General features: G+C 47.5%; 1 protein-coding gene across 1 annotated transcript in view; it reads right to left on the bottom strand.

Moving 5' to 3' along the window:
- SOS1 (SOS Ras/Rac guanine nucleotide exchange factor 1) overlaps positions 1–26,013 on the bottom strand; it is an 897,181-nt gene that overhangs the window by 14,050 nt on the left and 857,118 nt on the right. Inside the window, exon 21 of the mRNA XM_086927418.1 lies at positions 18,638–18,756. Coding sequence (XP_086783544.1) covers positions 18,638–18,756 — 119 coding nt within the window. The remainder of the gene's footprint in view (positions 1–18,637; positions 18,757–26,013) is intronic.

Genomic DNA, 26,013 nt, shown 5'->3' with positions numbered 1-26,013 from the left:
AGACCTTCGTGAAGGCTAACTTACAAAAACAACTATGCAGTGTCGTGTGCAAAAGCAGCAAAAGGTAAAATGGCGTTTAAACTTCTAATAAGCGATGCTAACATAACATGCACGCAAAGCAGACCTCAGGCCATACTACAAAAGGAAGGTTAGAGTCTGGCAAAAGTTTTATTTTGCCAGTTCTAAATGGCAGTTTATGGTTTAACTCTTTTTATTGAAAGCCGTACAGAGAGAAAAACATAAAACACAACTATCACCTTCTAGTCATATGTTGGTAAAGTGACATAAAAGCGAATGGGGCGTAGTGTAATTATGGTGCGGTCTCCAAAATACAGCCTGATAGAACCCCTAGCCCCTGTAATGCTTAGATAGGTTATAACAACAAAGTGAAGAACTTCCCGCTTCATCCCTTCCCCCATCCCTCCCTCCCTCCCCTTACCCCCCGTCCAGTGCTCATAACCACCCCAGTTTCCTCCGCTACTTCCGTCCAATGTGTCTCCCCATCAACTTCTGCTTTAAGGATCAGCCTCGTTTAGTTCCATGAGCATCAACAGCCTAAGGTACCTGGGACAAGTGATTTCTCTGAATTCGGTGATTAAGAGTGATTGAAATGGTTGGCAAAGCTCCTCATATTGTTCTCCTTCCCCCGCCATAGTGACCAATAGTTTTTCCATGCTCAATACATGCCACAGCCTGTGCAGCCAACCTGTAATGGAGGGGATTTTGGCAGTGCGGCAGTGTGCGAGGATGTTTTGCACCGCAAAACCCAGTGCAATGGCTATTTGGCGTCCCCTGCGGCAGCGTAAGGGGTACGTTAATGGGTTAGGAAGCCCTAATAATACATAAGCTGGGAAATGTGGGAGCTCTGTTTGGAAGTGTTTGTCCACATCGTCTAGCACCTGTGTCTAGTAGGATTGGATATGGGCACATTCCCACAACAGGTGCACCAGGTTGCCAACTTGGCCACAGCCCCGCCAACAGGATATCTCCTTACTATGATCCATTTTGTGCAAACGTTCTCGCGTGTAATACCAATAAGTTGTATTTTCGCGAGTGTCTCTGTGAGCCAATGTGGTATGCAGAGTGACGTGCTCTGTAGAATATCTTCTCCCATTCTTTATGGCTAAGAACCCTGCCCAGTTCTCTTTCCCATCGTTCCCTGCCGGGGCTATAGATATGTGTCTGTGATGTCTGCAATATCTTATAAAGGTCAGATATGAGTTTAGAGTTTGAGGTGCGGGATAGGAGCCATCGTTCATACGGTAGGAATTGTCTGTCTGCGTCTGTCCTGACTTGTGGTTGGAGCGCCCAGTGTCTGACTTTAAGGTATGTGTGAAGGGGATCACTCCCCCTGGGCTATAAATGTGATATAAGAAGCGACAACCCGCAGGGCTCCAGTGTGTGAAAGTCAGTCTTCCCAGTGCCCGGGGTAAAGTCTGGGTTATCTACCAGCGGGGTAAGCGGGGATGGGAGGGTCGTAAGGCCATGGGTAATATTAGTGTCGTCCCACACCTTCAATGGGACTCGTGTGATGTACGAGGCATATAGGTTGGCAGGTCTGTGGGCCTTACGGAGGAATGGGATTTCCTGTAATGGGCGGCCTGCCACGGCTTGGTCTTGGAAGAGCCAGTGTTTCTCCGACTCCCATTTACTCCATTGAACCAGGTAGCGCATTGCGCCGCCTGATAGTATTTGTGCAAGTCCGGTATCCCCAGGCTCCCAAATTCCGGGGCTAGTGTGCCCAAGGCCCTCCGCATCCTAGGTTTCCGGCCCTGCCAGATAAATTGGGCAGGTTCAGATTGTGTTTGCCGTATCGATCCGACATGGGGTCGCAAGGGTAGGGCCCGGAAAAGATAGAGGATTTGGGGTAAGATGATCATCTTGACCGCTGCAATCCTGCCTAACCAGGAGAGCGGGAAGTGCCGCCAGTGACCTATTTCCTCCCTGATCTCACGGAGTGACGTGTAATTAGCCTCTGCCATGGCGGTAAGTGAGGGGGCCAGTTGGATCCCCAGATATGGAACCGTGACCGATGTCCACTGAATGGGAAAGAGTCCCTGTAAATAAGTTCTTGTAGTTGAAGATAGCGATAAGTCTAAGGACAGCGACTTGTCCGTGTTCATTTTGAACCTGGCCGCCTTGGCGAATGCATCTAGTTCCGCCACACAGGCTGGTAGGGCTGTTCGTGGGTTTTCTACAGAGATCAGTGAGTCGTCTGCATAGAGACTGATGGTATGTGTGAAGCCACCGAAAAGTATCCCTGTAGCCGCCTGGTTTTGACGTATTCTCTGGGCTAGAGGCTCCATGTATAGGGCTAATAAGAGGGGTGAGAGTGGGCATCCTTGCCTCGTGCCCCTCTCAATGATAAAACTGGCTGAGCTATATCCATTCACCGGGACTACTGCTGTGGGGGATCTGTAAAAGTTAAAGATGAAGTTACAAAATTTCTCTTCAATCCCCACTTTGGCCATAACCAATTCTAAATGGGGCCAATGGACCTGGTCAAATGCCTTTTCGGCGTCAACTGCTAGCATCATCCTCTCTCCCTGCACTCGGGAAGCTTTTTCTATCAGGTGAGTGATGCGTTTAGTGTTACCTACAGTCTGGGCGCTCAGGGATAAAGCCTGCCTGGTCCGGGTCTATGAGGTCAGGTGGGGGGGGGGCTAATTGGGCTGCTAGATCCCTGTGTATAGTTTGAGATCTACGTTTAACAATGATATTGGCCGGTAGGCCCCACATCTTGTCCTGTCTTACCCTGATTTGTGAATGACCGTATTGAGGCCCTTAGAAGGTCAGGCGGTATCGCGCCGGGTTCAGCAAACGTGTTAAACAGACGGGTGAGGATTGGAGCGAGCGTGGTGCAGAATTTCTTATAGAAGATGGCTGGAAAGCCATCCGGCCCCGGTGCCTTCCCCAGTTTGAGCCTAGAGATAGCGGCAATGACTTCCTCTACGCAAATTTCCTGATCGAGGTGCTCTGCTTGGGGTGCGGATAAAGAGGGAAGCGAGAAAGTATCCAGAAAGGCAGTAGCCTCTAAGCCATTCGGCGGGTCTCCCGTGTAGAGGGTGGTACAAAAGTCACGGAAGGCGTCCGCAATGTCGGCGTCCTCCGAGACACAGATTCCGTCGGATCGAGTAATCTCTATAACTTTTTGTTGTTGGTGTGCCACTCGTAGCCTGTTGGCCAACAGACGGCCACACCTGTTGCCTCCGTTATAGTAGGCATGCCGCAACCTCAATGCCGCAAATTTGCTTCGTCCATGTCTAAGGCTGACAACTGGTGTCGCATGGCCTTGAGCTGTTTCCAGATTCGTGGGGCTCCTGTCCACTGGTGCATTTGTTTCAGTTCGTGGACGCGTTGCGAGAGTTCGTCGTGTTTACGCTGTCTGTCCTTGTTTTCAGCGGATGAAAGGGCTATAAATTCCCCGTGAAGGACCGCCTTCAGAGCTGCCCATTGTTTCGCAAGGGATGTGCCAGAATTGGCATTGTGGAAAAGGTAGTCTTTGATTGGTCTTGAATGTGTTTCAGTACGTCCCTTCTATGTAATAACTTATCTCTAAGGCGCCATACTCTAGGGGGTTAAGATGTAGGTGGCAGAGTGAGCGTGACGGTGACTGGTGCATGGTCTGAGAGAGAAATTACTCCTATTTCTGTTGAGGTCATTAATGTGCATAACGGGCCTGAGGCTAAAAGGTGATCTAATCTGGCATAAGTTTTGTGTGCATTAGAATAGTAGGAGTATTCGGTGTCTTGAGGGTTGTGTCTGCGCCAGAGGTTGTGAAGGTCTAGGTCCCTCAGTCGGTCAATGCTGCTAGTGGATAGCGCCCCCACCTGGTGAGTGCGTTGGCATGACCTATCTAAGAGGTTATCAAAGACTAGGTTCAGATCGCCCCCTAGGATAATGTGTCTATCTGGCGTGGCCGGGACTTCGGTGATGGCTGAATGCAGGAACTGTTCTTGGCCCTCATTGGGGGCGTAAAGCGACCCCGCCGTGAACATGAGACTCCCCAAGGTGAAGCGGTATGCCAGCAGCCTCCCTCTAAGTTCTGGACTGTTATGTAATACCTCCCCTTTAAAGTGTCGTGCCACCAAAATCGCTACTTCCGCTGTGTTGGAAATTTGCGAGAGCACAGCAGATGGCAATCTCGCGCCAGTAAGTGAGTCTCTAGTAATAAGCATATGTCCGCTTGCGTGTTTTCTAGGCAGGACAAAATCGGTCTTCGCTTGACTGAATTGTTAAGACCCCTCACATTTAAGGGTGGTGGGAGGCATAGTCTGCGTGGGATCCTGTCACGCTAGTGTCTGAGGCCCGGCTGGGCACATCATAAGTGTGAGTGGTTGCATGACGAGGAGGGAACCCACCGTCCTGCACGGGCATAGAATCTGGGAGCTGTAGTCTAGGAATGAGCACTGGACACCCCCCCCCACCTCTCCTCCAGCCCTTTCCCTCTCCCCTTCCCTCCCTCCCCCAGGCCCTCCCTACCCCCAACAAAGAACTCCCGCAATCAGTCCATAGTCCCAGGCCGTTTAACCCTCAGTTCTGGTCTTTGGTAAACAAACAGTGTCCCAATCCTCCCAAATAGGCACAGGACTGTGGTAGTAGTACTTAGTGAAGCAGTCTCCTGTGGCGACATCCGTGGCCCTCCGCCCACATTCCCGGGTTTAAAATGCTTTCGTGCTGCGTCGTCCCCCCACTTTAATCACTCATTCGTAGGATGATGTTTCTCTGGCGACCTCCCGGATGGCTGTGGCCCTTTCTTGTGTGATGACGTGGACCTCTGGTTTCGTGAGCACCACTGGGGAGAGTCTTCGGCCGACCCTCTGCCATCCTCCCTGGGACCGGCCCTGGGATAGCCTCAGTGGTGTTGAGTCCTCCGTCAGTTCTATGTCCAGCAGTGCATAGGTGTCTTTGAGCGATCTCAGCTGCTGCAGAGCTCTGTTCCATTTAAATATCAGGCGGAATGAATGGCCCCAGGAGTAGGGAATCTCCTTCATGCACAGGAAGTTCGTGACTACCTTGAATGCTTTCCGCTTTTGTAGGGTAACGGAGGAGAGGTCCTAATAGAGGGATACAGGATGGCCCCGGAATCGGAGGGGCTGCTTCCGCCGAGCTTCTCTGAGGATCCATTCTTGGAGCGGAAAGTTGGGCAGGAAGGCCGGGATTTCTGGGGGGGGGGGGGGTTAGGTGAGCATCTCAGAAGCCCCACTCTGTGAGCCCTGTCTATTCTGATCTCAAAGTCTGTTGATTCTTCCAAGATGTCTCTAAAACAGGGCCTGTAGGTAGCCGGTGATGTCCGCCCCTCCTCCTTGAGAGGGACCCCCAGGACCCGGATGTTGTTCCGACGGGACCGGTTTTCCAAGTCCTCTTCGTGTGCCTGCAGGTCCAGTTGCTGGTCCTTCAGACGTATGACCTCTTGCTGCAGCTGTTCAATCTCGTCGTTCCTGGCCTGATCTGCTTCCTCAATCGCGACCACGCGCTCTCCTAGGCCGTCCACTTCACGCCTTATCTCCCTGACCTCCCCGGCCACTTCTTGTTTCAGCGACCGGAAATCTTCAGAAGGGAGCTAAACAAGGACTCCAGGAAGGACTTGGTAATGGGCACTTCGTCCCCTGTGGTGTCCGTGTGTGGTTTCGTGACCCCAAGTGAGGGCGTCCCTTTGTGGTTTTTTGGTGAGCCCTTAGTGAGCATCTTGGTGAGGGTACGGTCCCCCTTCTTCCTTAGGCTGCCCATTTTGTGCTCACCAGTAATAGTTAAAACCATAACAAATCCTTTACAATAAGTATCCAATATTAAAAAAGAAAGTAAAATTCATCAAAATACAGTTTAAAACAGAGATTTGAAATAAAATGATGGTCTTATTAAATCTAAGGGTGACCAGTTGCTTTCAAGTATTGTTCTAAGGCCATCCAAAACGTTATCAGCTAGCAGTATAAAAGAGAAAAGTTAATAATAAGAGGCCTCATTATATCTAAACATGACCAGTTGCTTTCAAGCGTTTTTCAAAGGCTATCAAGAACGTTATCAATTTGCAGTTAATTATAGGTGCTGTTGAGACCAAACCACCAATAACAGCAGTCCTACAGGTGCGTAGTCTCTTGACCCGAAAAATGTTCTTTAAAAAGAGCGCGGCCTCCCGGCTCAGGTTCTTGCAATGACATATGATATGAATTATGTCTTCTTTTGTGGTGCCACAGAGGCGACAGACAACTGTATCTTAGTATTTCCAGGCAGGTTCATCAGCCAAGTTTGGGTATTTACCAAATCTCAGAGCCATCAGCTTTTTTTTTATAAAGACGGAATAGGTTGTGTCTAAGTAGGCAGCCGGGGTAAGTTTTTTGTAACAGTTGATCACAGTCCAAGAATGGGAGGGATCTGAAAAAATGGCTTTGTCAGTAATCAACGAATGAAATTTGGCCGCCTTATTTAATGCCTGTTTAAAAGAGATGAATGGCAAGTTTTTGTCCCACAAATTAGCAGTGCACCTTTGCTCCAGAGCGCAAGTCAAGTATTTGTTAGCTTTTGAGGTTTTTTGTAATTCCAGTTCCTGCCATAAAAATCTATTCAGATTATTATCAGTAGCATTCATCTTAATTCGGTACCATACCTTGATGCTTGTGTAGAGTCTTCCTAGTGTTTCATTCATGAGGCCAAATTCTAGGCGCATCTGAGCTGGTGAGGCTGAGCTAGGAAGGCGGAAGCCTTTTTATAAATTTTTGTAACCAGGTTGTTTAGAATGATAGCGTCCTTACCCAGCATAGCTACACTAGCATATGCTAAGGTTGGAAGTACTTTGCTGGCAATCACTGTCAGTAGTGGTTTAAACGAGGGGCCCTCCAGTTTTTTTGACAGAGTGCTAAGTGCAAATATTAGAGCTCCAGCTCTTTGCGTCATAGTTTTTCTGAGCTTTTAAGGTACTTCTGTCGTCGATCTAGAATCCTAGATATTTATAACTTGATACCCTTTTCAGGTGATTTCCTTCCAGCATGATATTAAGATGTGCCGATTGGCGATTAACATTGTTTTTGTTTTGGACAGGTTGAGAGCAAGGTTATTCGCGGACAGGAATTCTGATAGTTCTGTTAGTAATTTGGACAAACCAACTTTAGTTAGGCTCATGAGTACAATGTCATCGGCGTATGCCAGATGTGTAAGTTGCCAAGTTTCGGCGAGTGAGAGTTGCAGTTGTTTAGTTAACCTGAGAGATCTGAAATAAATTAATTGAATAAATGTGGAGCCAGGACGCATCCCTGTTTTAAGCCGGTTGTTGTATAGACTTTTCTTGATAATAGAGAACCGTCCCCTAGTTTGATTTGTGTCCAGGTGTCAGAGTAGAATAACAGCAGGCCCCTTAATATGCTCTCTGGTATGATACATGCTCTCAACTTTGCCCATAGAAGATTCCGATCGACACTATCAAATGCCGCCTGCAAGTCAATAAAACACAGGTTCAGCTCCTGCTTAGTGGGGTGGCATTTTTCTGCAATCATAGTTATGGATAAAATGTTCAAGGTTGTTCCGATTCCTGCTCTGAATTCAGTTTGGTTAATTGGGATCATTGCTTTCTCTTCTGACCAGTTTGCCAGATCTTTTAGAAGGAGAGATGCAAAATATTTGGCTTCGTCGTCTTGTAATGTTATTAATCGATAGTTAAGGGGGTTAGATCTATCTCCTCCTTTATATATGGGCGTGATGATAGAGCCTTGCCAACTTTCAGGGATAAGATTACAAGTTTGCACATCTGCGAAGAGTTTTTCAAGAGGTGGGCCCCAGAATTCTGGTGCATATTTAAAGGTGGCTTGCGGGATACCGTTCGGTCCTGGTGCCCCGTTACTTTTGCCCTTTCTGAGTATATTTATTATCTCCTCTGCAGAGTAGGTGACACATGGTACAGCAGGGTGTGAAGTATACCTTAGGTCAGTTGTTGGTAACGGACTACAGCATTCTTCTTCGCTGCTGGTTTTAATAAGATTAGCTGAAATAATTTGCTGCCCAAGTGCCTTTACTCGATTTTCTTTGAATTTTGACGACAGGAAAGTTACCCATTCAGATTCCTGAATGTTCGATGTCAGGACATTTAGCGGCCTTGTTAGTTGGTTTATGGTCTTCCAGAATTTACTTGAGTTACGGAGTTTAGAGCTGGCCAGCAGATTGATCCAAAAGTCTTCAATCATCCGTTTTTTATGCACCCAAACCCTTTTTTAAAAATACATTTCTTTGTGCAAGAAAATTATCCAAGTGACGCCGATCTTTGTCGTTCAGCTGCAACTTGCTGCAACTTCTTTTGACTTCTGCGTAAGTCTCTTCTTAAGTCTTGCAGCTCCATCGCAGTTTCTTTTTTGAGTTGACTCTTAACCCTTTTGTAGGATGATTTCATTTTTGACTTTAATTTCTCTAGAAAGCAAGACCAAGCTTCTATCTCGTTTGTTGTAGTGCGTCCTAACTCGTTCAGCGTGACCTCTATTATTGACAGCCACTCCTCTTTATTGGAGTTAGACCAATTTATTTGTTTTTGATTAATTGTGCCTAGTTGGCCCCCTAGTGAATACAAAGGTTGAAGTCTTTCCATGCAGAGGTTTAATTTAAGGTGTTGCATCGCGTGATCGCTCATCGGTGTATATTCAATATAGAAGGTGATCAGTTGAGGGATAAATGATAGACTAACGATAGTGAAATCCAGTGTTGATTGGGCGTGTGTGCCGTAATAAGTTTTTTTCGGTGGTCTATCTTCTTCAGTCCTTCCATTCAGGACGGGCATGCCCAGGTAATCCAGGTCCGTTACCAAGTTTATGCCTATGAGGTCCTTCCGGCTTCTTGTTGCGCCTTGTGTCTGCTGAGGAACGCACCAATGCATGTTCTCTGCAGCTAGTATTTCGTCTTCCTCTGGAGTATATATCAGGTTGGAATTGAAATCTCCGGTTAGTATAATGTTCCATGATGGCTCAGTGCTTCGAAGACTCATTATTACCTTGCATAGCAAAGCATTTTATATCTTGATTGCTTGTAGATTAGGATGAATGTAATAATTAATCAGGATTATCTGTTTTTTATCGTTTGAATTTTGTCCTGATAATTTAATTAGCTGAATGCTTGGATCTGGGGATTTAAGTTGTTCCGAATTGATTTTTAAAGCAGTAGACAAATAAACTGAGAGGCCTCCAGTTGCTCGACCGTAGGATTTACATTTTTCTGCGGCTACTGTATAATGAATGAATCCAACCAGTGCTATGTCTTCCTGCAGCCATGTTTCTTATAGGACGATTATATCGCAGTTATCCCATTCATAAAAAGCTAGTCCATCCTTCAACAGTCCTTTCGCACCGGCGATATTCCATGATAGTATGTGTATATCGTTGTTTGCTGCTATGTTTCTCGCAGCTCCGTTCGGTCAGTTCTTCCGTTTATTGTTTAGTATGCTGGTGAGCCATTTCCAGGTATCGCTTAATATGAACGAGTCCTCCTCGCTATCAACATTAAGACCTTCCTGTGTGGTAGCTGCGTCACTTCTGCCTTTGGCGTTGTATAAAATAGAGTAGACTGATTTTTTGGGAGCAAATTCAGCCAGTTTCCTAGAAATTTGCGGGCTGCTAATTTTCTTTAGCGGGAGCGGATATCCTGGATTAATGGGCTGTGAAAATTGGATGCCCCATGTTTGAAATATATCTGATTTCACTAGTATTAATTGCACTATAGCGGCGGATTTCCAGATGGTCAGAGTTTGTTCATTTATTGTGTCGCTTGATCCGCTTAGGAACTGAACCCGTTCTAGATCGGTAGATTTAATGTCACTCAATTCCTTGATTTCCGTCATAAGTTTCAATATATTGCTCCTGATAAGTATATCATGTCTGTCTTGTGTCTTGTACTCCGGAGTCAAGATGATTTAAAGAGAGACATTCTCTGGCTTTGTAAAGTCTGACCTTGGCTTTACTTCCGCCTTCTGGTTTAATTGCGTAGTTTCCTTGTTCAATATGCAGAAGCTTAATTTGGCCTGAGTAAGATTACGCTGCGTTTCTGATGTTGGATTGTGATGGTGTGGCGGTAAATTGTGTTCAATGCTTGTGTTCCTGATCGTTGTGCTATTTTTGGATCAATAGCTACCAAACCCGTTTTTTCTGCTTCTTTATGATGGACCATTTGTAATTGGCTAGTTGCGCAGTCTGGAGCCCCTTTTATACCCTATACCCTCGAGATGTGCACCAATTTGCGCGTTCTGTGGTATTTGTTTTGATATTATGTTGGAGGGTTGGTAGTGCATAGCCGCATTGTTGATTTCCTGTACTGGCGCCAGATCTTGAGGTGTTATGCCATTCCAAACGTCTTTGAACTGCAAGATGTCCTCTGGATCGATAACACTAGTATTATCCCTTGACGTAGTTATCTTGGAATTTTGTTCTGCACCTGTAACAGGCAGGTTGATCACTTTTAGTGAGGCATTTTGCTTGGTTGTTGGCGTCAGTGTAAAGCTTGTCTGGCTTCCTAGTGGGCAGGGACCCTTAAGATCCTTTTTTGGCGACAAGTTTGCGGTAGAGGGCATATTAGCTCCTGCTGTTGCATCCGGTCTAGTTCCCTTGGTACAGTCCTCTTTTGTTTTCCTTGTGTGTAGATTTGAGAAAATTGGATACATTTCAATGCCTGGCTGTGAGTCTGCTTCACTTTTTTTGTTCTTAGCCTTACGTTCTTTTTTCCTTTGTCTCTTAGATAATATTTGTATTATTGGTTCAAAAATGATTGCCTCGGGCGTGGATTTTTTGCCGGTTTCATCAGTAATTATAGCGTCCCAGGGCTTAGTGGTTTCTTCCTCATTGGTTTGTTCTGCAAGGGGCTTGTTGTCATTTGTATGTTGGTGCGCAATTTTGGCGGAGCCCGGACGTTCTGAGTCTCTATCAGGGTTAACAAAGTGTTTATTTAGGGTAGGTATCTGCTGTAGGACTGTTGGTAAGGTGCTTAATTTTTCAAGAATTGGGCCTCAAGGGCAAGATGGTTGGAGATCAGGAGTATTTACTTGGGCTCTTTTAATTAGATTATTGAGATTATCTAATTTTGTATTTATCCCCGCTATGTAAGATGCAATTATGTTCATTAGGTCAATTTGGATGTCCAATTTATCAGATTGCATTATTTAAAGTCGCCGTAGATGTTTGTAGTGCTTGCAGAAGGGGGCTACAAAATTCAGAGGCCTTTCATCCTTACATGAGTTAATATCCGCTTCATTTGTTGTAGATTGAATAGGCCTCGCGTTTTCTGCTGGAGGGTGTATTTCATAAAGTTATGTTGTCACTCCACTCTGATGAGTGTAGAACCTCACCTTCACTAAGCTTTTCAGCTTCTGCATTTGCCTCCTCTTGACTCTTCTCTTGGGCAAAAGCTGTTTCAGCCAATTGATCTTTCTCTTTGCTATTATCACCTAAATGGCTAGAATTTAGCCATAGTTGCGAAAGCTCATCAACGCTTGAGTGAAGTAGTTGAATGTGGTTTTTTTGAGTTTTATTCATTAATTCCAGACTTAGTCTGGGAGCTTGACTTGTTTGATTTTCTTGAGGCTTTTTTTGAGTGGATATGACAGTATCCTCAACAAAGGCAGAGTGTACTATTGCGGATGTGAGTGTGCTGGTTTTTGTCTTGATCAAGTTTTTTTTGAGCACAAGATCGGATAGATGATCTTACTCTTTAGGGAAGAAGCTATTTACGCTAGATTGTGCAATTAGATTCCCTGGCATTGGTTTGCATGCTTCCTCTACCAACTGGTTGTTTGCTTCAAGATCTTTCACTGGGTCCAAGGGTGTTGATATCCCCGCAACTTTGGCTGTTGATGAAAACAGTGCTGACCCCGGGTCTGTCTAAAACTGGAATCGTAAATTCTGTAAAGAGTTTTTATTTGATGCCGATTTTTCAAAGAGAGGCGATTGGTGAGATTAAAGGGTTTTTCAAGGTGTTTGCCTTTATTTGAACATGTATTGTCTTCTCCGTTTTGCCGTGCCCTTTAATACAGTTGATTTTTCGCTTGGAGCCTTTCTTACTTTGCCGGACCTCATGTTTTGGTAGGGGTTTGGTCGGTGCCGCGCTGCTTTTACGTCAGACAGTGACAGTTACTCAAAGCTTTGTTGCGGGTGCCTCAAGTCAGCTAAGTCTGAGCGCTTCTTTCCGGTTAGTCGTCAGCTCGGAAGGAGGCGCTTGAGGACTCTCTTAAGGCAAGAAACAATCGAGGAGTTTGTCCAGGGCGATTTTATTTTTCTTTTCCTTTTGAATCCTTTTTGGTCCAGTATTTTTCCAGCACTGGGCCGTTTCTAATATTATTCTGCTCGCCCACGCGAGCGGAGCTCACGGAGGGTCGCTGGTTGCACCTGTCCTAGACAGGTCGTCTCTGCAAACTACCCCCGGCTCTTACTTTGCGACTACCGATAATGGTAGTCGCGCTCGCTTGCTGCTCCTTGGCGTGCACTACTCCCACCTACACCGCCTGTGCCAGGGGAGAAATACAACCGGGAGTAGCAGCTCTTATGCAGACTTTTGTATGTTTCTAAGCAATTTTAGGCATAAGTATCAAGAGTTTCAAAAGTTTCAAAAGTCATTCACGGAGCTAGGTGCTGGGTGTGGCTATATGCAATTTGGTGGTTTAGGCGAAGTTCTGGCTAAGGCAGACCCAGGGGCAGGGGCAAGGCAAAGCGAGGCAGAGGGGCTCACTAGTGCGGCTATGCAGTTTCTGCCGCCTTCCACCAGCCTCCTTCACTGCCACTGCTTGCTGCCTGCTCTCACCTGTGTCTGTGGTTTCTTTCCGCCTCTCTCTCTCTAACTCCTGGCTGCAGGCAGCAGGCTGCTCCTGACTGCACCTGCTCCCGCTTTTACATAGAGTCTCGCGGAGCCACGGCAGTGCGGTGCCCGCGAATCTGTGGTGAGTTGCGGCAAATCACGGCAAATCTCCGCCTCCAATCCCATGGCGGCTGGCGGCCGAAGGCACCGGCAAAGTACACCCGCTCCCAGCGCCGCAGCTCCGCTGCTTGCTCCACACTGTTCGGGGCTCTACATCTCTGCGTTTCACCTCTGAGTCTCTGCGTCTCACCAACCAATTTTGTGCTCACCAGCTTCTTGGGTTCGACCTGAATTTCAGCCCTAGTCTGCCCGGGTCAGTCTCAGGAACTGGCGCCGTCGTCAATCTCAGTCCCTTCCCTGTGATCCGGGGGGTTGTGTCACTTCTCTGGCCCAGGGAACCCCGCTGCAACTCCTTCCACTTTTCTACTATCTGGGACCTGGTTGCGCGTCCGTCTTCTGTCACGCGGCGAGGTCTGTGAGCCCCGTGGGCAGCTCTGCTCGGGTCCCCTAGCTGGACCCCGGCGGGGAAGCCACCTCTGGTGGACCCCCTCGAGTCTTGCCGACCACTTGTCCTGATGCGCCTCCATAACCCCTACTTCTGCTTCTCCTGTCGTCCCTGCGCTGGTGTGTCTATGGCCCTTCAGGTGCTTGCGCTGTCTGGACTTGGTGGAGGCCTGTCAAATGTCCGCAGGGCCCCTAGCGATGACACCTGACCACCGGAGTCTGTCGTAGGCTCAGGGTCCACCCGGGCTCTCCACCGAACCCGTTCCGTCCCCACAAAATGGCGCCGTTCGCTGTATCTGGGGTCTCCTCCCTTCTGCTAGTGCCCCCGCCACTCCTCACCTTTCCTCTGGTCTCACCTTACCGCCTTACTGTGCTTAAAACCGGCCCCGGGAGGTGACGGGTCGGGGAGCTCACGGGACTTGCGACCAGCTAAGCTGCCATCTTGGCCACGCCCCCCCGAAATGGCAGTTTAAAACTACACACACAGACTGCGATGGCAGGCCTGAGACCTGCTCAAAAGGCTACTGAAGTGGCCGGCACAATTAGTGCTGCAGGTCACTGGGTACATGTAGTTCCGCTTTACTAGAGACTTAAAAGGAAATTAAATGAGTCTATTGATTGTAAGCCAATTTCACCAAGTTTAAAGGAGAGCGCAAATGCAATTTAGCACTACATAGCAGTGGTAAAGTGGCTGAGTCCTAAAAGCCAACAAAAACAGGTTCAGAAAGCAGGAGAATTAAGGCAAACAAAAATGGGGATGATCATGCAGAGAGGGCCAAGTCCAACAGCGATGAAAAGGTAGCTAGACTTTATTCGGAGGCCTGAAATGAAGGCCCAAGGACTGGGCTCTGGGCTTGAAAATTTCAAAATGCTATATCTTTGCCTTGCTTAAATCAGCTATTGGATGTACCTAGTCAAATGGGAGATTCATTAGATTGGCCTGGACATCAGCAGAAAAGTTGGATGCCCTGAGCCAAGCATAAGGTTGCACTGTGACAGATGTACCCATGGCTTGGGCCATGGAGTCTGCCGTGTCCAATCCAGATTTTATGATGTGCACAGAAGTGTTCTGACCATCAGTGATGACCTCTTGAAAATGAGCCTTCATGTTGGCAAGGGCACGTGGTAGAATCATCTAAGCAATGTCCCACACTGTACAGTTTTAACTGGTGAAAAAAAGGCAGTTGGCATCAATAGAGTTTAGAGGGCAATACTCCCTATCTAAAAGGTTGTTTTACCCCAGGCCTCTAGGCATTCTTGGTCAGAGGAGAATGTAGGAATGGCTCTTGCACAAGAAGCCTGGATGACTAAGTTCCAGGTGATGGATGTGTGGAGAGGAAGGCTGGATCACCAGGAGCAGAGTGATAACAGGGGGTGTAGAGGACAGCTTCTCGCAAACCGCAATGATGTGCTAACTGAAAGGAAGAAGAGGTCATAGCAGGCAGGAGAACCTCAGCAAGGACATTTATTTGTGTTTCAGTAGGGGGTAGTTGAACAACCTCCATCATTGGCCGACCTGTAGTAAATTCCATAGCCAGCCAAGAGGAGGTATCCAACCGATGAAACAATGAGAGGCCTTAAAACTCAAATGTTCCCTGGTCCTGACTAGCACAAGGAATGTAGCCTATAGAATCCACATCCATTCCGAACATTTTGTGTAGGTGATCTGTTATTTGCTAGGCCTCTCTGTGAGAGCGAAGCTCGGGCTTGGGGTCTGGTTTTGGTGTCACGTCTGAAGCTGGAGCAAAGGTTGATGGCGGACGTAGCACAGAGAAACCTAGCAGCGGATCAAAGCAAAGAAGAGACGTACCTGTTTCCAATAGTGCAGAGATGAAAGGAGTCGGTTGGAAAGAAAGGCACTTGTGTTGAGTACGCTGGTTCCCAAAGAACGCCGGAAGGCATTGACGTTTTCTTCAAGATGGAGAATATTGTGTGCAAGAATGCAGCTGTGCCCGATCCCAGGGTCAAAAACTCTGGAAAAACTGATGCTCAATGCATGTGAGGTGGAGGTGCATAAGGTTCATGGAATGGAGACCTGTTCAGAGCCAGGTACATAGGAGTAAGGCTGCATGATAAGTTCCAGTTCTGAGGACAAGAGGTTTGTGAGAGACTGAGCACGACGAAGGGACTTTCCTCTAGAGCGGTTCTTCTCCTTCCTCCTATGCTTCCTCTTGTAGACCCGAATAAGCGGATGGGGAATGGGAACGGCATTGAGAGCGCATCTGATGTCGGTGCTCATCCTTTTTCGGGACTCTGCAGAGGTTGGCCTCCTGTTCCTTTATGACCTTCGGGTTCATGGAGAGACAGGAGGTGGAAGGCTTTGAGACATGGTCAGACTCTAGACACCATAAGCAGATGGCACTGGGGTCTGTGATGGACTTCTGTCTCTCACATTCTCTACACGGCTTAAAACCAGATTTTCTAAGAAGGGACATGGTATTGCAATAAGAAAAAAAGAATCTGAGAAGAATTTCTAAGAGAGTGTAAGCTCGAATCTGCGTCAAAGGTGTGAAATAAAGAGAACCGACATTGAAACGCCAGGACAGGGCTTTGAGATTTGTTGGCAACGCCTAATGTCATTTCTGGCACCAACTGAGTCCAGCGCCCTCTATAGGCGGCCTTGTCTTGATGTTTCTGCCTCCAGTCTGACCCCTGGGGTTGTTCTACATGTGAGGAATCTGCAGGTAGAAGCATCCCTTTATCTCTATTGACTCTCAGTCCGACAATCTTGTCCACTGGCTGGTCTCCGCCGCTGACTCGGTGGCACCTTTAAAACCTGTTAAAACGCGGCGAAATCATGACGCACATAGGTGGTTCACCGAGGAACTTAAGGCACTGAAACTTAGTCTTCGTCAGGCCGAAAGACGCTGGCGTCGAGACTATTCTTCACAGACTAAAGCGGTCTTCTCCTCTCAGCTGAGAGAATACAAGTCTGCCATAGCCAGGGCTAAATCTTGTTATTTCTCCAATAAGATCTTGAATTCCAACAACAAGTCCAAAGACATCTTTTCTATTGTTGAGGAATTATCAAATCCGGCGAGAGTCACCATCGCTCCTCTCCCTTCCCAGCTATTGTGTGATTCTCTGAATCAATTCTTTGTGGACAAAATTGTCAAAATTAAAACCAGCATTTCTGTCCACGTCTCTTCAGTTTCCCCTCCTCCCATTCCTTTCCTTTCCCATCGCACCGACACCCTCACCCAGCTCCCACTCATTTCTGAAGACAAATTCCTTTCCCTTCTGTTTAAAGTCTCCTCCGGATCTCCTAGCGATTGTTGCCCCCCGTCGGCCCTACGAGAAGCCTTCACTTCATGCCCGGACCCCCCTTTAGCTCTTCTAAATAACTCCTTGACTACGGGGGTGGTCCCAGGATCTTTTAAACGGGCAGAAGTATTCGCTATCTTGAAAAAACCCACGGCTGACCAGTCCAACATGAGCAACTATCGCCCAATTTCTCTCCTCCCCTTCCTCAGTAAGGTTTTGGAGTCTCACGTTACCCAAACCCTTACCTCTTTTGTGGAAGACTCCTGTGTTTTGGACCCCCAGCAGGCTGGATTTAGACCAGCACATTCCACAGAAGCAGTCATCCTCTCTGTGATGGACGAACTTCGCAGGGGCGCCGACACTAACATCTGTCAGGCCCTGGTCCTTTTGGATCTGTCAGCCGCCTTTGACACGGTCGACCATGACATCCTGGTCGACCGTGTCAGAGAGGCTGGCATCCAGGGCACTGCCCTGGACTGGGTGCGCTCTTTCCTGACCCACCGCCACCAGGCCGTCAGGCTGTCTCAGTTCTCCGCCTCTCAAGTCGAGCTGACCTGTGGTGTCCCTCAGGGCTCTTCCCTTTCCCCTCTTCTTTTTAATTTATATTTGGCCCCGTTAATCCGTTCCCTTCACCGTTTCAATGTCTCCGCATTTAACTATGCGGATGACATTCAATTGGTCTTCACCATTGACTCCGGGTCCGAATCCATCTCTACCTTTCAAAATACCCTTTGTTTCATCAGTGATTGGATGGGCGCAAACCACCTGAAACTCAACCCCGACAAGACCGAGCTGGTGCTTGTCGGGGGACCCTCCAATCCTTGGCATCCCTCCTTCTGGCCGGCCAGCCTGGGTACCCCGCCTTGTCCTGTCAATTCAGCAAAAAGTCTGGGTGTTGTCATCAGCAACGATCTATCGATGACACCCCAGATTAGTGCCGTAGTCTCCTCTAGTCATTTTCAGCTCAGGAAGATACGCAAGATCTCTCGCCTACTTACCACCGATGCCCTCACTTTAGCCTTACTTGCGTTAGTCATGTCTAGGCTTGACTACGCGAACGTATTATATGTAGGCATCCCTGTTTACCAACTTAGGAGACTCCAGCTGATTCAAAATCAGGCCGCCCGTCTGATTTATCATCAGCCGAGAGATCAACATGTCCAACCGCTTTTAAAGGATCTCCACTGGCTCCCGGTCTCTGCTCGTTGCAAATTCAAGCTGGGTTGTATCATCTTCAAATCCCTCTCTGGTCAGGGCCCCGTTTTCATTTCTTCTCTGCTTCATCCCTACGTCCCCCCCCGCACCCTCCGGTCCTCCCATATGGCCCTTTTATCTGTTCCCAGATTCAAGCGGAAGAAACACGGTGGCCTTAGGTTCTCCTTCCTAGCCCCGTCCTTTTGGAATTCTTTACCTCTCCCGCTCAGGCTATCCTCCCCCTATTCCAGTTTCAGATCCTCCCTCAAAACTCACCTCTTCACTGAAGCCTACAATTAAATTCTTATTTATTGTTATGTTAGCTCTGTCTCTCTCTGCTCTCTCCAAACAGCGCCAAGGAACCTAATGGTGTTAGTGCGCTCAACAAATTAATTCATAACATAACATAACATCCAACAGAATAGCCATGTCACAGTTTGCAGATTCTCTCAACTTTGGGACAGTGGTTGCATTACTACTTAGAGGGCACTATACTTTGAAATGTTACATTATCTAAATACGCAAAGGAATCAATCTTAACTTTCACACTGCGTTAAAGATGCACTTGTTCTAACTTGGATACATTACTCCCTTTTCCAGATAAGTGCAATGAATCACCCTTTTGCTGCATTTGGTGCCCAATACACTTCACATAGCCACATCTACAATAACATTAAATAACAAAACATGAAGCAGACATTTCATACAAGTTTAAAGAAAGTCTTAAGTTAATCTGTTTCAGATAAACAATTATTTGATTTTAGTTACATAGATCAAACCAAAACTAGAATTAAAAATTCAAGTTTTCATCAAATTTAAGTAAATAAGAAACCTCACAGCTAATTCTCCTATATATTAATTTCTCTACCTTTGATGGAGAAGACTCTGTTGGGGCAGACTCTGGTCTCCTCCTTGGAGGAACTGGCGGAGGTACATGAGTTTCATCTGTGCTTTTGCTAAAACTGATTGATGACACGGAAGCAGATCCTTCGTAAAAGAAAACAGAAAAGAGTGGAAAAAGTGATAAATTGGAAAGCTTTCCTGATGACTGCTGGTAAATTTCAACGTTTGGGTAGTTGCATTGTTCCCAAGAACAAATAAATAAAAACATGTATGTAGAGATTCAAAACTACTTAAAGTAATTCTAAAACTAAAAACACAACAGTACATCTCATTTGCTATGCTATTAAGGACAACATTACTTATTCAGCCTTTCTATCTTTAGCAGACTCAAACACTCTAATTGAACAAATTACTTACCTTCGGTAACAAATTTTCTGTAAGAAACATGGGTTAGTTATAGATTCCTTACCTTAGAATGACCCCCAGGCGTCAGACTGGACGGGGAAAGTTTTTCTCCAGCAGTACCCCTGCGCGTCAAAAGGTGGTGTTGGTCGACTCTGCGTCTGTTGTTGGCGTAGTAGTCGCAGGGATGACGTTGCAGAAACTACATAGACGCCGCCCTCGCACTCTGATATCAGTTCTGTACATGACTTTCCTCCCCAGAAGCGCAGAGACATACAATACACTGACCACTGGTGCGCAAAACTAGGGCCCTGAAAGGAAATCCATAACCCTAGAAGTCAGTTTGCAGAATGGGGAGGGCGATAAGGAATCTTTAGCTAACCTATGTTTCTTACAGACATATTGTTACTGAAGGTAAGTAACCTGTTCCTCTGAAAGAAACAGTAATAGATTCCTTACCGTAGAATAGATACCCCAGCAATACCAACCCCCGAGGTGGGTCTGCGAACTAAGTTCACACCAAAAAGTCCGGAAGAACAGACCGGCCAACGCCGTCTTTCCGGACTTGGCTGTCCAGGCAGTGGTGCTTGGTGAGCGTGTGCAGTGATGCCCACGTAGCTGCCTCACAGATGTCATTTAGGGGGACTCCCAGTTCCAAAGCAGTAGTAGCTGCCGTCGTCCTGGTGGAATGGGTGCGCAGACCCACTGGAGGTTCTTTCTTTGCCAAAGAATAGCAGGCCTTGATGAACAGAACAACAAACCTGGAGATGGTCCGTTTTTGCATGGTCCAACCTTTCTCAGAACCCACGTAACCAACAAAGACCCGGAATGGTTTGGTGAGATCCAAATAAAAGGAAAGCGCACGTTTTGGATCCAGACCGTGGAGCCTCTCTTCCTCTTTTGAAGGATGTGGAAGCGGAAAGAATGTGGGCAACGTGACGCTTGGCCAATATGAAAAGAAGTGTCCACCTTCGGAAGAAAGGAAGGTTGAGTTCTGGGGATGACCTTGTCTGAATAAACAGCCAGAAAAGGAGGCTTGGAAGGCATAGCTGGTAGCTCACTCACCCTGTGCGCAGAGGTGATGGCCACCAGAAAAGCAGTTTTCAGAGTGAGGAGCCTGTGAGGACAGTTATGTAGCAGCTCAAAGGGAGCGCACAACAGATAAGTAAGAGCCAAGTTCAAGTTCCACTGCAGCATTGCGAAGGGAACAGGAGGAAAAAGATAAGTAATGCCTTTGAGAAATATATTCACAACAGGGGACTTGAAAAGAGAAGGCTGATCAGGAAGCCTGAGGAAGGCTGAAATGGCAGAGAGGTAGCCCTTAAGAGTGCCCAGAGCAGAGCCCTGCTGGGCCAAACACAGGAGGAACAAGAGAACCTCAGAAAGAGGGGCAGAAAGGTGATCAACAGCCTTTGCTGTGCACCATGCCACAAATTTATTCCAACTGCACGTGTATTCTGTCTTAGTGGAGGGACGCCTGGCTGCCAAACTTACATCACAGACTTCAGGAACAAAGTCAAATTACGTCAACTGCCACCGCTCAATCTCCACGCAAGGTGGTGGAGGCTGGATAGGTTCGGGTGGAGGACCGTCCCCTGCTGCTGCGACGGAAGATCCTCCCTAAGAGGCAGTCGGATCGGGGGATCGATGGCCATATTGAGCAACTCAGAATACCAGACTCTTCATGCCCAATCCAGAGCCACAAAAATTACTTGGGCCCGGTCGCGCTTGATCTTCACCACTCTGGGCAGAAGTTGTATAGGCTGAAAGGCGGATAGAAGACCCAAACTCCAATTCCAACTCGCAATATTGCTAACATTGTGCATTCTCTTTAGTGGCGAATAGATCTAACCACGGCTTTCCCCACTGTTGAAAGAAACCTTGCACCGCCTGCGAGTGAAGAAGCTATTCATGATCCATCGTGCTCCTGCGGCTGAGTTTGTCCGCCCTGGCGTTCAGTGAGCCTGCCAGGCGTTTAACCATCAGGGATATACGCTGATGTTCCAGCAATGTCCAGAGACGGAGGGCCACCAGACATAGTGTCCATGACTCCACACCGCCTTGTTTGTTGCAGTACCATATGGCGGTGGCGTTGCCTGTTAACACCTGCACTACTCTTCCCCGGACAGAGGGAAGGAATGCTTTTAGAGCAAGATGGATTGCCTGAAGCTCCAGAAGGTTAATGTGGAGCTCGGACTCTGCCAGAGACCTCTGATCTTCGCCTCTCCCATGTGACCGTCCCATCCCAGAAGGGATGCATCCGTCACCACTGTGTGTTCTGGTTGGGGAAGGGAGAGGGATCTGCCATTGACCCAATCCTGGTTTGTGAGCAACCACTGCAATTGTCGTGCAGTGCCCTCCGAGATCTGGACGCAATCTGACAGATTACCCTGATGCTGCGCCCACTGGAACTTCAGGTCCCAATACAGAGCCTGCGTATGCCACCTGGCATGATCGACCAGCAGGAATGCAGGAGGCCATGAGGCACAGCAGCCTCAGGGTCATCCTGACCGAAACCCGGGATAGAGGCTGAAAGATCGAATCATAGCCTGAATATCATGGGAATAAAATAACAAAACTGCGTCGTGTCCAGAACTGCTCCGATGAAGTGGAGCTTCTGAGAGGGGGTCAGGTGTGACTTCGGCAAGTTGATTGAGAACCACAGCGAATGCAGGACGTCAGCCGTAGTCTGGTGTTGGGAGACGACTGCCTGGGGTGTGGCCCGCCTTCAACAATTAGTCGTCAAGATAGGGAAAGACTAGCACCACTGATCTGCGCAGATCAGCTGCGACCACCGCCATCACTATTGTGAACACCTGAGGGGCACTGGTAAGGCCAAAGGGGAGCACGGTAAACTGAAAGTGGCCGTGGCCTACCGTGAAGCGCAGGCAATGCCGGAGGGCCAGTAGGACGGGGATGTGAAAATAAGCGTCCTGCAAGTCCAACGCTACCATCCAGTCTCCAGGATTGAGGGCAGACCAGACCTGAGGCAGGGTCAACATCTTGAACTTGACGTCCCTGAGATCCAAGATAGGATGCAGGCCCTTTTCCTTCTTGGGCACCAGAAAGTAGTGGGAATAGCAACCAAAACCTTCTTCTGGGGCAGGAATGCGCTTGATGGCTCCCTTGGCCAAGAGAGCCGTAACCTCCTGCTGTAGAAGAGCCAGGCGATCCCCCGAAGTGATGGTACTGGGGTGGCATGGCTGGAGAGATGGTCATAAAGGGAAGGGAGTAGCCCCTTCGGACTATCTGCGAAACCCAGTCCGATGGGATGGTGCACCAGTGGAGTAGGTGATGGCAGCTCCAGCCGCCCTCTGGCGTTTGATGGGCCTGAAAGGTCAGACTAGGAGGGCTTTGAGGCTGCTGCAGACGGGGCGGACTGGTCCTCCCGCTGGCCCCCAGAACCACGTCGGTGGTTCCCACGTCACCGGCCGCGCTGAGGTTGAACAGCTTGCGCTGGCCTTTGGCTCTGAAAGGAACATGTTGGGGTACCCCTTCCGTGGCCACAAAAGGGGCAAAAGGCAGACCGTGCAGGGTGCATGGTGGAGAGGCCTAAGGACTTGGCCGTAGCCCGAGAGTCCTTTAAGTACGCTAGAGCAATGTCTGCTTTGTCACCCAACAGACAATGGCCATCAAAAGGCATGTCCATCAAGGTGTTCTGGATATCCCCAGAAAAGCCAGTTGTATTCAACCAGGTGTGAAGGCAAAGCGCCACCGACGTGAAAATGGTCCTACCCAGTGAGTCGGCAGTGTCCAGTTCACAGCGGATGGCAAACTTTGCTGCGTCTCTCCCCATAGCAACAGCACGAGAGAGTATGGCCTGGGCGTCTTCCAGACACTGACGCAGCACCTGCGCCACCGTATCTCGCCCGGAGTGGGAATAACGGCCTAAGAGGAATGCAGTGTTCACCGACTGCAGCCCTAAGCTGGAAGAAGAGAAAACTTCTTCCCAAGCTGATCCAGCTTCTTGGATTCTGCTCAAGACTGTAGAGGCACATGCGGTGTGGATCCGCCACCGACATCAGGCGAGTACAGGAACCGCAGGCCTTGAAACCGAGCATCCCTCATGCACCAGGAGTTCGGCTCAAAAAAGAAGTTGACAAAAGTCGCAAAAAGGCCAGTCAAAAAGTGACTGGGGGTACCGCTCTCTCCGGATCTGCACTTGCTGGCGTGGAAAAAGAAAGAACTGACGTCAGCGCACGAGGGCGGCGTCTACATAGCTTCCGCGACAGCATCCCGGTAACTAAGACGCCAACGACGGATGCAGAGTCGACAGACGCCACCTTCCGAAGCACAGGGGTACTGCTGACGTAAAACTTTCCGGATCCAGTCTGACACCTGGGAGTAATTCTAAGGTAAGGAATCTATAACTAACTGTTTCCTTCAGATGGTTATATTTGTCGTATCAGGGGGGGTGCTAGGAAATCGTTACTTAGAGGTATAAGTTATACTGTTTAACACATAATGACATCAAACTAAATTTCCATCTGTTCACACAGCCTATTAAACCATTCCAGGGCTAACGATTTGATCTATTTTGGAGCAGTGAGGTAGCAATCGCAAAACACACACATCTACAGAGAAAGGATTTGTGAAAGCCCCATGTTTGGGTCAGTCTCCCCAGCCACTATTTGTTGCGTTTCGGGCTATAGAAATATTGAGATGTTTTACATTTTGCAGTGGTGATTCGAAATCGAGTCCATCTACAGCATCACATATACTATGTAGAGTAAAGCTAGAAATAAAATAACAGTATGGTAAGCAAAACAAACTCCGTCCTAAAAATATTTCAAGCAAAGGGTTGCTTTGATGAACAAGCTACTTACCTTCAGTCATTCTTTTTTGGTAGACAATCAATCTAACTGCAGATTCCTTACCTTAGGATATGGCACAAGTATCACAATAGACCAGGAAAATCTTGAGCAGTACCTCTGCGCACCAGGAGGTGGTCCGTTTGGCTCCGCATTAGAAGTGTTGAGTGCCTATGTAAGCACCACCTGGCACACCGACAATTTTTTTTCATCACTATTTCCATGTCAAAAATGCAGTGCCATGTTAGACTGAGTGTTTGACCAGGGTGCAGAATCTAACAGGATGTTAGGGGGAAGAGCCATATCGCAGAGCAGGGAGGATAGGAGTATCGATGAGGAATATGCGGTTAAACAGATTCTCTACTGAGTTATGAAGGTAAGTAACTTGTTCTTCTGATAGAGGCTTCCAATCTTCAGGTTCCTCACCTTAGAATAGATGCCCAAGCAATACTATTACTTTTTCTTGTGCCTCTTCCAAGAGTGTCACGAGGACCTCGAGTGGGACAAAGATAACTTTTGGCTCCGATAGCAGTCCCACTACCTCCTCTTCTTCGATTGGGACCTCCACGGCGTCTCGATGGACCGTGTCCACTGATGGGCCACAAGGAGCTTCATAGCCTGCTCTCTCAAGGCCTTCAGAGTCCTAGCCCGACAGTCTGAGCACGAACTCTAATCGTGGTCGCACTCGAGCCACTAGCGACAGACTAGGGGGGGATCGGTAACTGACATGCGGAGGCAGGCACCGCACAGCTTGAATCCTGTCTTCCTCTAAGACATCCTCGCACACAAATTTGGAAAAAATTAAGAATTTGACAAAAAGTCGATAAAAGGCCGGTCAAAAAGCGACAGAAGGTTAGCTCTTGCCGGATCGGCGCTTAAGTGGCACGGTAAGAAAAGAACTGACATCCGCACTCCTGGGTGGCGTCTGTATAGGTACTGCGAGCTGAATGGAGCCACCAGACGGCACGTGCAATGTGTATTGCTCAACAAAAGTTTCTGGCTCGAGAATGACGCCTGGGAAATTCACAGGTAAGGAATCTGCAGCTAGAAGTCTCTATCAGCTGCACGTTAATTTGTAGTCTAGTAGGTGTGTAAGATTTTAGCACCATTGAGTCTAGTGTTTTTCTCTAGTGAGCCCTTTTTAAGGCATCATAAAGAGTATCTCTTCCATTTCGCGATGTAACACTTCCTTGTTGTTGGCTTTCTTGCTTCAATAAGAACAGCCATTATGTTTTCTGGTAGCTTTAAATGACCAAATTCTAAGTCTTCAAGAGCCAGGCTTGCCAGGCTCAAAGACTCTGGTTCTGGGTGTAGCACCATTATGTCTTTCATTGTTAAGAGGTCATGTTGTTTTGGTAGTTTCAGATTTTGTTTGTGCTGCGCTATTTCTTTTAGTTCTGAAAAACCATGCCTGCCTCACCAACTGTGAGGCAATTAGTATGAGAGTCATCTTACTCCTCTTGCATTTGTTGAAAAGAAGTACTGGGGGAAAAACTTAGGCAAATATCCCTGTCCAGTCTATCGATATTATTTAGAAAAAATGGTATAGACACGCACAGCTTAAGGTGCATCTAGTTATGGAGTTGTAGCGTGCTCCTGAGGTGTCACTCTCCAGTGCTGTAGAGTGTTATATGAGAAGAATCAATTGAAGCAACCCCCAACTAGGGGATGTCCCTTAGGGCACAACGAAAAGGCCTGATTCGGCTTAATAGTTCAACAAATTTATATTTGAAACAAACTGAAGAGTTCCACAGGTCATGGTTGATTTAAAGTTTTAATTGACTTCTGATTTTCACAAGTTGTATGTGTCTCAAATCATAATGTATTTTCCATAAATCCTCTTAAATCCAAATTAAAGAAATGATCCCGATGCATTTCGGGCATCTGGATCATTTTTTAAATTTGGATTTAAGATGATTTATGGAAAATACATTATGATTTGGGACACATACAACTTGTGAAAATCAGAAGTCAATTAAAACTTTAAATAAACCACGACCTGTGGAACTCTTCAGTTTGTTTCAAATATACATTTGTTGAACTATTAAGCCGAATCAGGCCTTTTCGCTGTGCCCTAAGGGACATCCCCTAGTTAGGGGTTGCTTCAGTTGATCAGTCTATCGATGTAGCATTCCTTAGGGAATGGTGGAGCAATTGCCTGGAGGCATAGTTTTGGCAGTTTGCGCCC

This window comes from Lissotriton vulgaris, chromosome 6 (assembly GCF_964263255.1).
Source record: "Lissotriton vulgaris chromosome 6, aLisVul1.2, whole genome shotgun sequence".
In the NCBI taxonomy this organism is placed as follows: domain Eukaryota; kingdom Metazoa; phylum Chordata; class Amphibia; order Caudata; family Salamandridae; genus Lissotriton; species Lissotriton vulgaris.
The sequence above is the reverse complement of the archived record's forward strand: the minus strand, read 5'-3'. Positions and strand labels throughout refer to the sequence as shown.